We start from the raw sequence: 12,709 nt of genomic DNA, 5'->3' as shown, positions 1-12,709 counted from the left end.
GATTTGAACCCGCCACCTTAGGTATATGTGGCTGGCACCTTAGCCACTTGAGCGACAGGCACCGAGCCTACATCCCTTGCTTTAAGAGACCCCAAGCCCAGAGAAAGCAAAACATTTATAGACATAAAAATTAAAAAATAAATTAAAAATTAGGCGAGGGCAGGAGGGAGAGATCGAAAATGTAGATAGGGCAGAGGTGGAGGGAACTGAGGGAAGGAAGAAAAAGCAGAAAAGTGGCCTGGGTGTTCTGGGTGTTTAGCATGGTCATCTCCAAACCCTGCCCTGTGGCAATGAGGCCCTGAATTACCCTGCGCCACTGAGGTTCCTGTTGGTTCCTGTATCACCGGGAAAGCTCAGGTGATTGACATGCTTCCTGTCAAGGACAAATCTCACAGCCAATGCCCTGTTTGTCTGAGTTAAGTTTCAGCAGTAAACTCATCTTTCTTTTCATACCAGTGTCACTCTGGAAGGCGATGGTGCATCCACGCTTCTGAAACCTTATGTTGTGTGGGGTCGACTTCCCTCACTCCACAAGTCTTTACTCAACACCGTGTAGGAACCTGGCACTATGGTCCTGAGTGCACCCATGGAGGAGGTTGCATCTGTTTTCTTTTTTGGGGGGGTGGGGGGATGCTAGCCATTGAGTTTGTGTTTTTTTTTAATGGCGTTGAAAAAAATTCTAATGAACTTTAGCCAATGTTACTTGTTGTTCTTAGACAAACAGGGCCCTGCTCAGAGCCTGCCAGGCCTAGATCTGGGCCAGTTGGATTTGGGCCAGCTGTTCCAGAAACGAGAGTTAGGGTCTCTGAGGCTCAGCCAGCGCTTGCAGCCAGCCCCTACGTGTGGCAGCTGCTCCACATACCAGCTGTCTTGTTCATGCCTTGTGGCCTAGGGAGTTAGAAAATCTTACGTATTCAGAACCTTTTACCTAATCAACATGGTCTTGTTTGAAGGCAGCCTTGGAACCTGGTGTACAAGAGGCCTGAGGGCTGAGCAGCCTGTTCCCGGGGTCCCCAGGGCACCTACTCCAGGGGAGAGCCTTTTCCCTGGACACAGGGCTTGGCCAGGTGGGATGTGTCATTTGGGCTAAAAGCAGAACATCTGATGGCAGGAAATGCCTGCAGTGACTGGGGACTGTGCAATCTGCCTCTCCATCCATAACACTTCATGAAGGCCAGGCCCTGGGGGAGAACCGTATATCATGTTTCTCCTTCCTTCTTTTACTTCCTTCCTTTATTTAAAAAAAAAAAGTTTTCTTTCTTGTTTACTGAATGATTCTTTTCCTCTGTTTTAGGAAAATTAATGTTAAAAATTTACAGATATCATCTATGTTCAATTTAGCATAAAAATCAACTTCCCGATCTATTTGTTTATCAGATTTGTGTTGAGTACCTACCCTGGGTCAGGCCTGGTCCTAAGTTCTGGGGACCTGAGAGTAAATAAAAATCGAGGTCCCTGTTCACTGCCTTCTTTCGCTTTCTCTTTAACCAATTCCACTTCCTCCGGGGTAACCACCCTCCGTGTGTTCCCTCAGGTCTTCACATTCATGTACAGAATCTGGAGTTGGCGCCTATAGCCCAACCGGCTAAGGCGGCAGCCACGTACACCAAAGGTGGCGGGTTCGAATCCCCAGCCCGGACCCACCAAACAACAATGACGGCTGCAACCAAAAATTAGCCGGGCGTTGTGGCGGCCGCCTGTGGTCCCAGCTACTTGGGAGGCGGAGGCAGGAGACTCGCTAGAGCCCAGGAGTTGGAGGTTGCTGTGAGCTGTAATGCCAGGGCACTCTACCCAGGGGGACATCTTGAGGCTCTGTCTCAAAAAAAAAAAAAAAAAAGAATCTGGAGTTGGTGCTTGGTTTTGGTTTAAATGGCTCATTCCTCTCACTCATAACTACCTCATACGAATGCCTCATCTTTTTAAATTACTGCACAGTGGTGTGCCGTGGGTATGCCAAAATTTGTGTCATCAGTCCTCTCATTAACAAATATTTAGGCATCTTCCAGGTGCTGTGCTTCACACCTGTAATCCCAGCAATTTAAGGGATTAAGGAAGGAGGATTGCTTGAGCCTAGGAGTTCGAGACCAGCCTAGGCAACATAGTAAAACCTCATCCCTAAAATAAAAAATAAGAAAATTAGCTGGTGCACACCTGTAGACCCATTTACTCAAGACGCTGAGGCAAAAGTATCAGGAGTTTGAGCTCAGGAGTTTGAGGCTACTGTGAGCTATATGACCTGTCTCTAAAACACAAATGACAAAGCACCCTAGACCTTTAGGCATCCTCAGTTCTTCCCTGTAACAAATAGTGCTGTACTGGCCACAGCCTCCTGATCCAGACACATGTTTGCCTGCTAGTGTATTTCTGTAGCAATTCCAGAAGTAAAAATTCTGGGTTCAAGGGAAATATATTTTAAATGGATGAGTAACTTCTTGGCTTTGAACTGCTAGAAATTCAACCCTGCTCTTTCCACTGGCAGCCCTGGTTTTCCCCCCCCCCCCCCCCTTTTTTTTTTTTTTTTTTTTTTTGAGACAGAGCCTCAAGCTGTCCCCCTGGGTAGAGTGCCGTGGCAGAGCTCACAGCAACTTCCAACTCCTAGGCTCAAGCGAGTCTCCTGCCTCCGCCTCCCAAGTTGCTGGGACCACAGGCGCCCACCACAATACCTGGCTATTTTTTTTTCTTCGGTTGCAGCCATCATTGTTGTTTGGCGGGCCCCGGGCTGGATTCAAACCCGCCACCTTAGGTGTATGTGGCTGGCGCCTTAGCCACTTGAGCCACAGGCACCGAGCCAGCCCTGGTGTTCCTTCATGGACATCCAGGGTGCCTCCCCACATAATTGCACTCATATCTATTGCCCACTGAGCATGGCCAGTCTTGGAAGTTGGGGAATCACAGGGACCCAGGAGTGTGAATGACGAGAAGCTGGGGGCCACAGGGCTCTCCATCCCAGCCCAGGAGACAAGCTCCCCAGTTGTGATTGCCAATGATCTAGGCTTCCATTTTTCACATTTGATCTGAGGGGCCCCTGTGACTCAAGGGCAGTTAAGCCCCTGGGTGTGTCCATATCCCTTGGCCCACCTCTTTCCTTTGGAGACATGCATACCTGCTTTGGAAAGCTTAGAGTCTTCTCACAGATGATTCTGGCACTGGTGGGTGGGTCAGGAAATTCATAGACTTGGGCAATGGGGGGCGTGGGTCCCTCTACCCAACTCTTCATCTGCTCATAGACAGGGCCTAGTGGAGGAGGGTGGAGCAGAGTGGGCACCTGGTAGATCTCCTCTGAGCAGGCAAGAGCTTCTCCCAGGCCTCGCAGGAACACAGGGCAGGGCCTGTCTGTGGCAACCTCTGTGAGGATCTGGAGGCGGTTGGCAGGGGCCAGGCCTTGCTTCCCATGGAGCAAACATTTCCACCAGCCTTCACTTTCTGGCACACTTTGCTCCAGAATGGTCAGGATGTCCCCTCTGCAGAAAGCCAGCTCGTCGGAGCAGTCGGGGCAGTTGTCATAAAGTGCCCTGGCCAGGAGTGTCTAGGGGTGGGGGAGGGAGAAAAGAATCCCTGTTAGCGCCATGGCCAGTGACCAATGTGCCAGCACCACTGAGAAACCTGAGCACAAATTCATGGCTGCTATCGGATTTTATTTCTTCCATCCCAGAGGCTCAAGGGCCCCACCCTTGCTTGATTTATTCTTTCCCATCCTTGGGATCTCTAGATAAATCTCATATCCTCAGGGAAGACTTACCTGCACCCTGAGACCAGGCTGACTTGCCATAATATGCCCTAGGGTCCAGTTTCAATGTGTGGAAACTGTGACCTTCATAGTTCCATAGTTAAGCATAACACATGGTTGAGTTGGAATTCCTGGCTGTGTAGCCTTGATTAGCTACCCTTTCTGAACCTCAGTTTCCTCATCTGTAAAATGGGAATAATGGTAATACCTACTGCACGGGGCTATGGTGTGAATTAACAATTCCTGCTATTTAATGAGAACTCAGGACAGGGTGGCTGCTACGTTACAATGATTACATTACATTGCCATTTGCTATTTTTGAGGTCACTATAATGATTTCAGCAATGAGGTATGGAGCACTTTTTGCTATTGCTCTTTTTCTTCTGACTTGGATTGGAGGTTCCAGTCTAGGTCTTTGCTCCTCTATCCCCTGCATCTGGTCCAGGCCCAGTAAACCAGCAGATGCTCAGTACATGTTTGTTAATGAGGGAATGACAAAAGACATGGGGTTCATGACTCGTCTGCAGTCACACAGCCAGGATCAAACCTAGTGTCCCTAAGTCTCTGACCCATCCTTTTCCAGTAAACCACACAGTCCCCCTAAAAATATCTTGTTGCAATGGCTGTGATGGTTAAAGCCCCATTATTTGAACTTTCCATTTTTCTTTCTTTCTTTTTTTTGAGACAAGTCTACCTATGTTGCCGTTGGTAGAGTGCTGTAGGGTCACAGCTCATAGCAACCCCAAACTCTTGGGCTTAAGTGATTCTCTTGCCTCAACCTCCCAAGTAGCTAGGACTATAGGCACCTACCCCAATGCCCTGCTGTTTTTTTGCTGCAGTTGTCATTGTTGTTTAGTAGGTCCAAGCTGGGTTTGAACCCACCAGCCTTGTTGTATGTGGCTGGAGCCCTAACCACGGAGTTATGGACACCAAGCCTGAACTTTCCATTATAATGCATGAAGGCAATTGGTTCTGCAGGGTTTTTTTTTTTTTTTTGAGACAGAGCCTCAAGCTGTCCCCCTGGGTAGAGTGCCATGGCATTACAGCTCACAACAACCTCCAACTCCTGGGCTCAAGCGAGTCTCCTGCCTCCACCTCCCAAGTAGCTGGGACCACAGGCGCCCGCCACAACGCCAGGCTATTTTTTGGTTGCAGCCGTCATTGTTGTTTGGCGGGTCCAGGCTGGGGATTTGAACCCGCCACCTTAGATGTATGTGGCTGGCGCCTTAGCCAGTTGAGCTATAGGCGCCGAGCCGGTTCTGCAGGTTTTAAAGCAGTCCCCTTTCACCTTTTATTATGAGATCCTTCAATTAAGTTCATGAACTCATCCTAGAAAAAGTGCTCCAAACCTCATTGCTGAATATCATTATGGTCACTTTCAAAGCCCTCCCCTTGGGAAGCTATCAACTGATGCCAGTGCCTAAGCCACCATTCAAAGTAATTTTGTAACTCTTTCTGAAATATTAATCAGAGCTGTAGCTACAGGGCACACAAAAACATACAACAATGATACAGAACATCACTCAGCAAAACACCACCACACATCCAGCACGAACACAGCTGTGAGACACTGATATACCAAGGTTATGAAACCTTACTGAGTTGTTTGTATGGTGCTGCCAACAGAAGCAGATGGCAGCAAGTTTATGAACTTAATTGTCAGACTTTGCATGACAACAGCTCTGATGGCTATTCCAGAAAAAGAATTCCAAAATAGTTTTGAAGGGTGGGTAGGTGCTGGCATTGGTGCCTAGCTCCCCAAGGGGAGTACTTTGAAAGTGACCATAATGATATTCAACAAGGAGGTATGGAGCACTTTTTCTAGGGTGAGTTCAAGAACTTCACTGTCAGACCTCATATATCAATAACTGTTTGTTACAGAAAAATTAGGAACTATAGAGAAGGAAAAAGAAAAATATAAAAATTTCCCATAATTCAAAGATACCTGCTCCATTTTGGTATTTATTCTTCCAGATGTTTTTTCTTTCTTCCAATTAATTGCACTCTTTGTATTCATTAGCCCTTGCACATACATTTGCTTCATAAATAAAGCAAAAATGAACAACCTCCTGTTACATTTGTAGAGAATTATTGTACTTTGTGCATCAAATATTTTTTCCTCTTACAAAAATGCAGTCCTAATAAATGCCATCTTAAACAGACAAGCAGGTCTGTGTGGATGTAGGAAACATTGCTACATGTATACCTCTCTTTTCTGTTTTTAATTTTTACTTTAAAATTTTTTTTAAAATCACTGGGGTCCTGCTTAAAGGGAAGATATAAAATTATCACTCGTATGAGTCCAGTGAGCTTACATGACTAAACTGAGAGGCAGGAGCTGAGGCAGAGTTGACAAACACTGACAGCCCTTCTGGGGGCGAGCCATCCCACCAAGTGTCTCTGTGGGCCAGCCACCTGTCCCTTAACAAATCCATGTATTGAATATGTCCAGTGCTTGAGTTTTCAGAAACACAGATTTTGGTCATGCCATTCACTTCTCTACCACTCTTCAGTGGCTCCTCACTACCCTTTTGGTGAAGTGTAAGCTCTACCCGAACCTTCGAGGCCCTGGGTGCCTTTGCTCCTCCCCAGGCCTCCACCTCCTGGGTATCACTTCCCCTCCAGCACCCATGGGCACCACCCTGTTTGAGGGCTCAAGTCTTCACACATGCTGTTTCCTTTACCCCCAAACAGTCTGTAGCTTTCCACCCAGTGAAATCCCACACACCCTTCTAGACTCATCTTAAATGTCACTTTCTTAGACAAAGGGTCCCCTGACACCCTCCCCCAGACCAAACTAGTTATCACCATTTTTTTTTTTTTTTGGTCAGCATATCTCTACATCTACTGATCACGTTTGTTTTTAATTCCCTGGGTGGGCAGACATGGGTTCAGTGTCTGTCTCCCTCCTAGAACATAAGTCCCAGGACAGGAGGGGCTAAACCCTCTTCCTTCTGAATCGCATCCTCCGGGGTCCAGCACATAACAGGAGAGCACTGGCTACTTGTTGAGTTAACGGAAGGGATGAGTAATGTAATGCCCCCATTTTCAAGTTTTTAGGAGATACAAAGTCACCCAGAACCGAGATGAGCGCTCCTATTTCTGTTTAAAGTACTGTAAGGAGGAAGCTCTCTTGATCCACTGCCCACGTGTTGGGGAGGCCTTCGGTAAGAATGACTACTGAGATGTCTGGATGATGAACAGACTCCAAGGCCTGGCTAGTCGGCACACTGAATCAGTCTCCTCAAATGCGTTAGGAGTGGGTTTCACAAAAATGTGGGAGCTCAGCTTGGGGAACCAGCAGAGACGAAGCATTAAGGGATTAGGGTTTAGAGACTTATAAAAAGTATTGATTAGAGGCCAAGAATTAGCAAAGTTCCATGTACTTTATAGATATCGTTTAAGAGGCAAATAATTTTTGTTCAGTAGGAAAAAATAGAACGATTACAATTTATTACCTCATGGGACTTTAACAGGTTCCCATCAGCCCTAAAACCACTTCTTATTATCCCTTAGTTAAATTGTCTATAAATACCTACTTCCTCAATGATCTTTGACCTGGTTTTAACACCTTATTGGTTCCCTCATTTAATCACATTATAAAATTCCTTGACATTTCATTTTATATTTGCATGAGAGTCATGATTTTAACTTTATGAAAATTATATTTCAACCATCTGTACTGGGAAGAAAGGGAAAAGATAAACACAACCTCCACAATTGCCATGACGTACCTTTAAAGCAGTTTTTTTTTCCTTTTTTTTTTTTTAATTTCTTGTTGGGGATTCTTTGAGGGTAGAAGACACCAGGTTTCACCGATTGCATTTGTTAGGTAAAGTCCCTCTGACAATCGTGTCTTGCCCCCCAAAGGTGTGGCACCTCCTTGTGACCCCACCCCCCCTCCTTCCCGCTCTCTGCTAATCCCTTCCCTACTCCTCCCTCCTTCTTCCTCTCTCTGCTCCCCCTCCCCTTGTCATTAATTGTCCTCATATCAAAGTTGAGTACCTAGGATTCATGCTTCTCCATTCTTGTGATGCTTTACTAAGAATAATGTGTTCCACTTCCATCCATGTTAATACAAAGGCTGTAAAGTCTCCATTTTTTAATGGCTGAATAGTATTCCATGGTGTACATATGCCACAGCTTGTTAATCCATTCCTGGGTTGGTGGGCATTTATTTAAAGCAGCTTTAAAAGAAAAAGCTCATCAACTGAGAAGTGCTTGCATTTGTCTGGAAACAAGATGTTGTGTTTCTCTGGACAGAGCGGTTGTTGCGATATGGCAGGGGCTCCGAAGTGTCCAGACTGCTGGCAGCTTAGCTGGTGGATTTGCCTACTCTGAAAGCAGAGATTTTTTTCCCCCAGAGAGCAATGGACTTTTAGGATTATTCACCCCAGTGAACACCCACAGCTGTTCAAGATGGAATAGTCTTACTCTTCACATATGTTTTACTTTGTACTTTTGGTGTCCTGTCTTCGGGACAACCTCTTCAAAAATTGTAAACTTCCAGGAAAAAAAAAAAAAGCTGAAAACCTCTAAATATGCAGCCCAACATGACTCCCTTCTGTATGGTGTTTCATTATAATTGTCACAGGAAGAATGAAACCCATGTGGGAGGGAAGTCTTGGAGAGTTCCCTACCTGGAAAGGAGGGAAAACAGGTCCCTATATTGAATAGGGACCTATCTGGTGTTTGGTGCAGTGAAACAGTTACATCACTTAATTCTCAGATCCTCAGAGGTAGGGTTTCTTCTCACCATTTTACAGATGTGAAAACTGAGGGTCAGAGAGATCCAATGACTTGTCCAAGGTCAGGTGGACTCTAAACGGTCTCTTCACACCTGTTCTTCTGCTTTTTCTCTTCTAATCTCATCCCCAGACACCAGCCAGGTGATATTTTATGTACATAATTGGATGGTGGTGTTCTCTTGCTAAAACACAACAAAACAAAAACAAAACATCCTCTAACTGGTTAGAACTGCACTTAGAGCAGCACCTAACCTCCCAGAGTGGCTTAGCTCCTTGGTTCTCTGCTCCTCTCCTTGTTAATTTCCCTCCAGTGACATGTTTTCTTACTTTTCTTAGATGCCCTAGGCCCGCGGCCACCTCAGGACCTTTCCCTTGCTTTTCCTTCTGCTCACAACACTCTTCTGCCTTCAGGTCTCTGCTCAGGAGTGGCCCCTGACCACCACACACAAGGTGAGGCTCAGGCACTCACTGCCGCCTGGCTGTGGGGTGAGAACACACGTCACAGCAGCAGCAAACATTCACCGTGCACTCGAGCTCCTGGCACTGTGCTGAGTTCTTTAAGGATAACAGGTGGAAGCAGCTGCCAGGAATTCAATAACCATTGGAATTGCTGCCCAAGCTGCATACAAAATGCTCCTTAATAGGGTGTTAACTTGGAAACATTTATGTAAATACTTAAGGAGCGAAGAAGCCATGTGTTTATATTGTTGTTCTCTGTGGGCACACAGGCAATTAGATTCCGGGCACAATGGAAGAAAGGTTCTTAAACAGTTTCCAAAAAGGAAATTTCCCCCAAATGTCGGTCTTCATACAGAAGCTGAGAGAGGGGAAAGGAGAATGAATATGCATTTGGGAGGAAGCAGGGGGCGGAGCTTAGGGAAACAAGGGCAAAGATACATGACTTTTACAGATGAAAACCCAACCAGGGAGGCCTTTGTACATCCACCAGATGCAAAGTGCTGATCTAAACCCAATCAGCATGGGCGGCGCCTGTGGCTCAAGAAGTAGGGTGCCAGCCTCATATACCGGAGGTGGTGGGTTCAAACCCAGCCCTGGCTAAAAACTGCAACAATAACAACAACAGAAGTAAATAAACTCCATCAGCAGAGTGGTTTTAGCTGCAGGGCTGAGAAGCCACACTTCATTTATTCATCCTCTGAGGTCATCTCATGCAGCTCCCTTCTGCTGGGCACCCTGCGGGAGATGCAGTGGCACAGAAAAATCATTCCTGAGCTCATGCCACATGCATCCTAGTGGAGGAGACGAATTCCAGCCAAGTGTTCACAGAAACAAGTAGAGGGATTCTATTTCTTTTAAGAGCAATGGAAAGAAAATACAGGAAGTTTTGAGAGAGTTTGAGTGCTGCTGGGAAGTAGTGGCAAGTGCGGGCGCGGGGAAAGTTTACCCGGTAAAGCGGTCATGGAAGCTTCCATGGGGGTGAGTAGGAGTTAGTGAGATCAGGAGTTGGTGGAGAGCAGCTAGGCGGGGGAAGAGAACTGTGTGGAGGCTGGAGGGAGTGAGTGAGCATGTGCGTGTGTGCAGCTGGAGGAACCAGAAAGGTAAACGAGGGACCTGGGGCCGGATTTTGGTAGTGGCTGCTGTTTGTGTCTAGGTACTGGGTGCAGAATGGATTGCACAGAACACAGAGAAACCAGAGGCTAATCAAAGCCATGGTCCAGTGCAGGTGGCAAGTGCCTGTGGCTCGGCTGAGCGTGGAGGCTGGATTTCTGATAGGGAAGGGGCTGGTGGGGGCCGTGGTGCCAACTTGAGGTGAGCCTTGAGAAAGAGGAGTGGGGACTGCAGGAATACAGGGCTGAAAGAGTATAGAGGGCAAACTCATCCCCATACTGTCTGTCTGCCAGAGAAGCGTGAAGAATCATCAGCAACGGTGCCGGTTCCAGACAGGAGTGGCTGAGATGAGCTGAGGAAAAGCCACCCACTGCCCCTTCACCTCTGTTCCTCCATCAGCTCTGTTCCTAGGAGGGAATCCCAGCTGCTGGGTACCCGCACATACGCACCACGTGCACAGCTCACTCACTGCTGCCTCACCTTCCACCTCCATTCTCTTTGGTTAACTCGAAAGCAAAGCTCAGAAACTCAAGAGTAGCAGAGCTGGGGGGTGGACACCGTCGGTTCTGCTGACTTCATTCGAGTGCTCTGTGGAGCCTGCGACTAGGCAAGGCTAAGTGAGGTCACACAGCAGCAGGTGGTAGGGTGGGATTCAAACTCGCACCTGTCTGACCCTGGAGTCTGTTCTTGCCAATTCTCCACATGGCCACCTCAAGTCCAAGTCTGTTTCCTAACTCGAGTCTGCTAACTCTTGATTCAACATGCATGTAAGTCTAGAAGGAGCTAGGTTTGAAGACATCTATAGGTAGGAGCTGCAAACTCAAATAGGAGACATGTAAGAAATATGTGTGAGGGAGGCAGGCCGGGTGTTAGACAGTGGAGTAACGGGGGCAGTGGCACACTCAGGCAGATTTTAAAACCTCACCACGCTGTCGGGGGGAAGCGCCCTTGCTGCTGAGTCCAGCCTGCTGCTGGGGTTTTAGGGCCTCACTCAGGTTCCCCTTGAACCAAATATCTGATCGTTTCTGCCTAGTGTAGAATTCCTCTACTGGGCAGTCTTTGCTCCAAAGCCCCCCTCCTGCCGAGTTGCTCAGTCCCAGTGGGACTGCAAACTAATACAACCTTTTTGGAAGGCAGTATGGAGAATCCCCAAGGAACTCAAATTAGACCTCCCATCTGACCATGCAATCCCATTACTAAGCACCTACCCAGAAGAAAGAAAATCAATTTATCATAAGGACATTTGCACTAGACTGTTTATCGCAGCTCAATTTACAATCACCAAGATGTGGAAATGCCCACCAACCCAGGAATGAAGTAGAAAGCTGTGGTATATGTATACCATGGAATATTATTCATCCATTAAAAAAGATGGAGGCTTTACATCTTTTGTATTAACCTGGCTGGAGTTAGAACACATTCTTCTTAGTAAACTCCATAACACGAAGGGAGACACAAGAATCCAATGTACTCAATTCTAATATGAAGCCAACAGGCAATCTAATACACACCCATATAATAGAAAAACTGAAATCAATTCAAGGTAGGGGGCAGGGGAATGAGGGAGGAGAGAGGGAGGGGGATGGGTGTGCTCCCACTTAATGGGCACAATGTCAGGGCGTATGGCACACCTCTTGGGCGCAGGACACAATTATAAGAGGGAAGCTACCTAACAAATGCAAATGTAATTTTTTGTAACCTCAATTAATCTGAAACAATAAAAAGAAAAAAAAGACTGTGCAAGCTGCCGGCTGGTTTGAGGCTCTCTCCTGCTCCTTCCTTCTCTCCCATCACAATGTCAGAACAGCATCATGGCCCAATCCTGCTTCTTCCATGTTTTATCACTCACACACTCCCCATTCAAGCTCTTGTGCTGAGAGTAGAGAGTAGAGCTCACACGATGGTTTGCCTCTAAGTAGCCCAGTCATTGTTTTCCTGGAGGAGGGGTCATACCATGAGTTACCAGCCTGCAGGGGGGGATGGTAAATGGGTGGATGTCCCAAACCAGTAATAGAAGGTAAATGGGGAGGGACCCTGAGCGGCAGGTGACCTTGGGGCCCCTGCTCTGTACAAAGATGCAGATCTCCAAGATCAATAAGAAGGACGTTTTTCTTCTACTAAAATCCTTCTATGAAAAATTGTGTGTGTTTAGCACTGATTCCATGTCTGACTTTCAAGAATTCTTGGTATTAAGACCAGGTGGTGGAATTGTTCATACTTCCCCTTTGAGGGCCATACAAGAAGTGTTAGTTTTTATGCCACAATCATTTTTTCTTTTTTTATTAGAGACAGGGTGTTCATCTTGCTCAGGCTGGTCTTGAACTTCCAATGTAAAGCCATCCTCCCACCTCGGCCTCCCAGAGTCCTGGGATTACAGGCATAAAGCATAATTTAAAAAAAAATGCCTACACTGTAAATGTCAAAGATCCTTTGATGTATGGGAAATATGAATCCCTGAGTTTATGAAGGATTTCCTTGGATGTAGGAGGTTTTGCTATGAGATCAGTGAAATATCCAGTCACATATCTTTACCAGGTAGCTGAGCACAGAGTCCATAGGGGGAGCAAATGCAGAATGGGGAAAGCTCTTTGATCATCTATAAAGACAATGGTCTCCCCTTGAATGTGTTTCTTTTTCTTTTTCTTTTTCTTTTTTTTTTTTTTTT

The 12,709-nt window shown here is 46.5% G+C and overlaps 1 protein-coding gene across 1 annotated transcript in view; it reads right to left on the bottom strand.

Moving 5' to 3' along the window:
* CASS4 (Cas scaffolding protein family member 4) overlaps positions 1 to 12,709 on the bottom strand; it is a 38,504-nt gene that overhangs the window by 14,736 nt on the left and 11,059 nt on the right. The window contains exon 2 of the mRNA XM_012803817.2: positions 3,104 to 3,526. Within this exon, the coding sequence (XP_012659271.1) occupies positions 3,104 to 3,526 (423 nt within the window). The remainder of the gene's footprint in view (positions 1 to 3,103; positions 3,527 to 12,709) is intronic.

This window comes from Otolemur garnettii, unplaced genomic scaffold (assembly GCF_000181295.1).
Source record: "Otolemur garnettii isolate 467f Iridium unplaced genomic scaffold, OtoGar3 scaffold00023, whole genome shotgun sequence".
NCBI lineage: Eukaryota > Metazoa > Chordata > Mammalia > Primates > Galagidae > Otolemur > Otolemur garnettii.
This window is presented reverse-complemented; position numbering and strand designations above follow the sequence as displayed.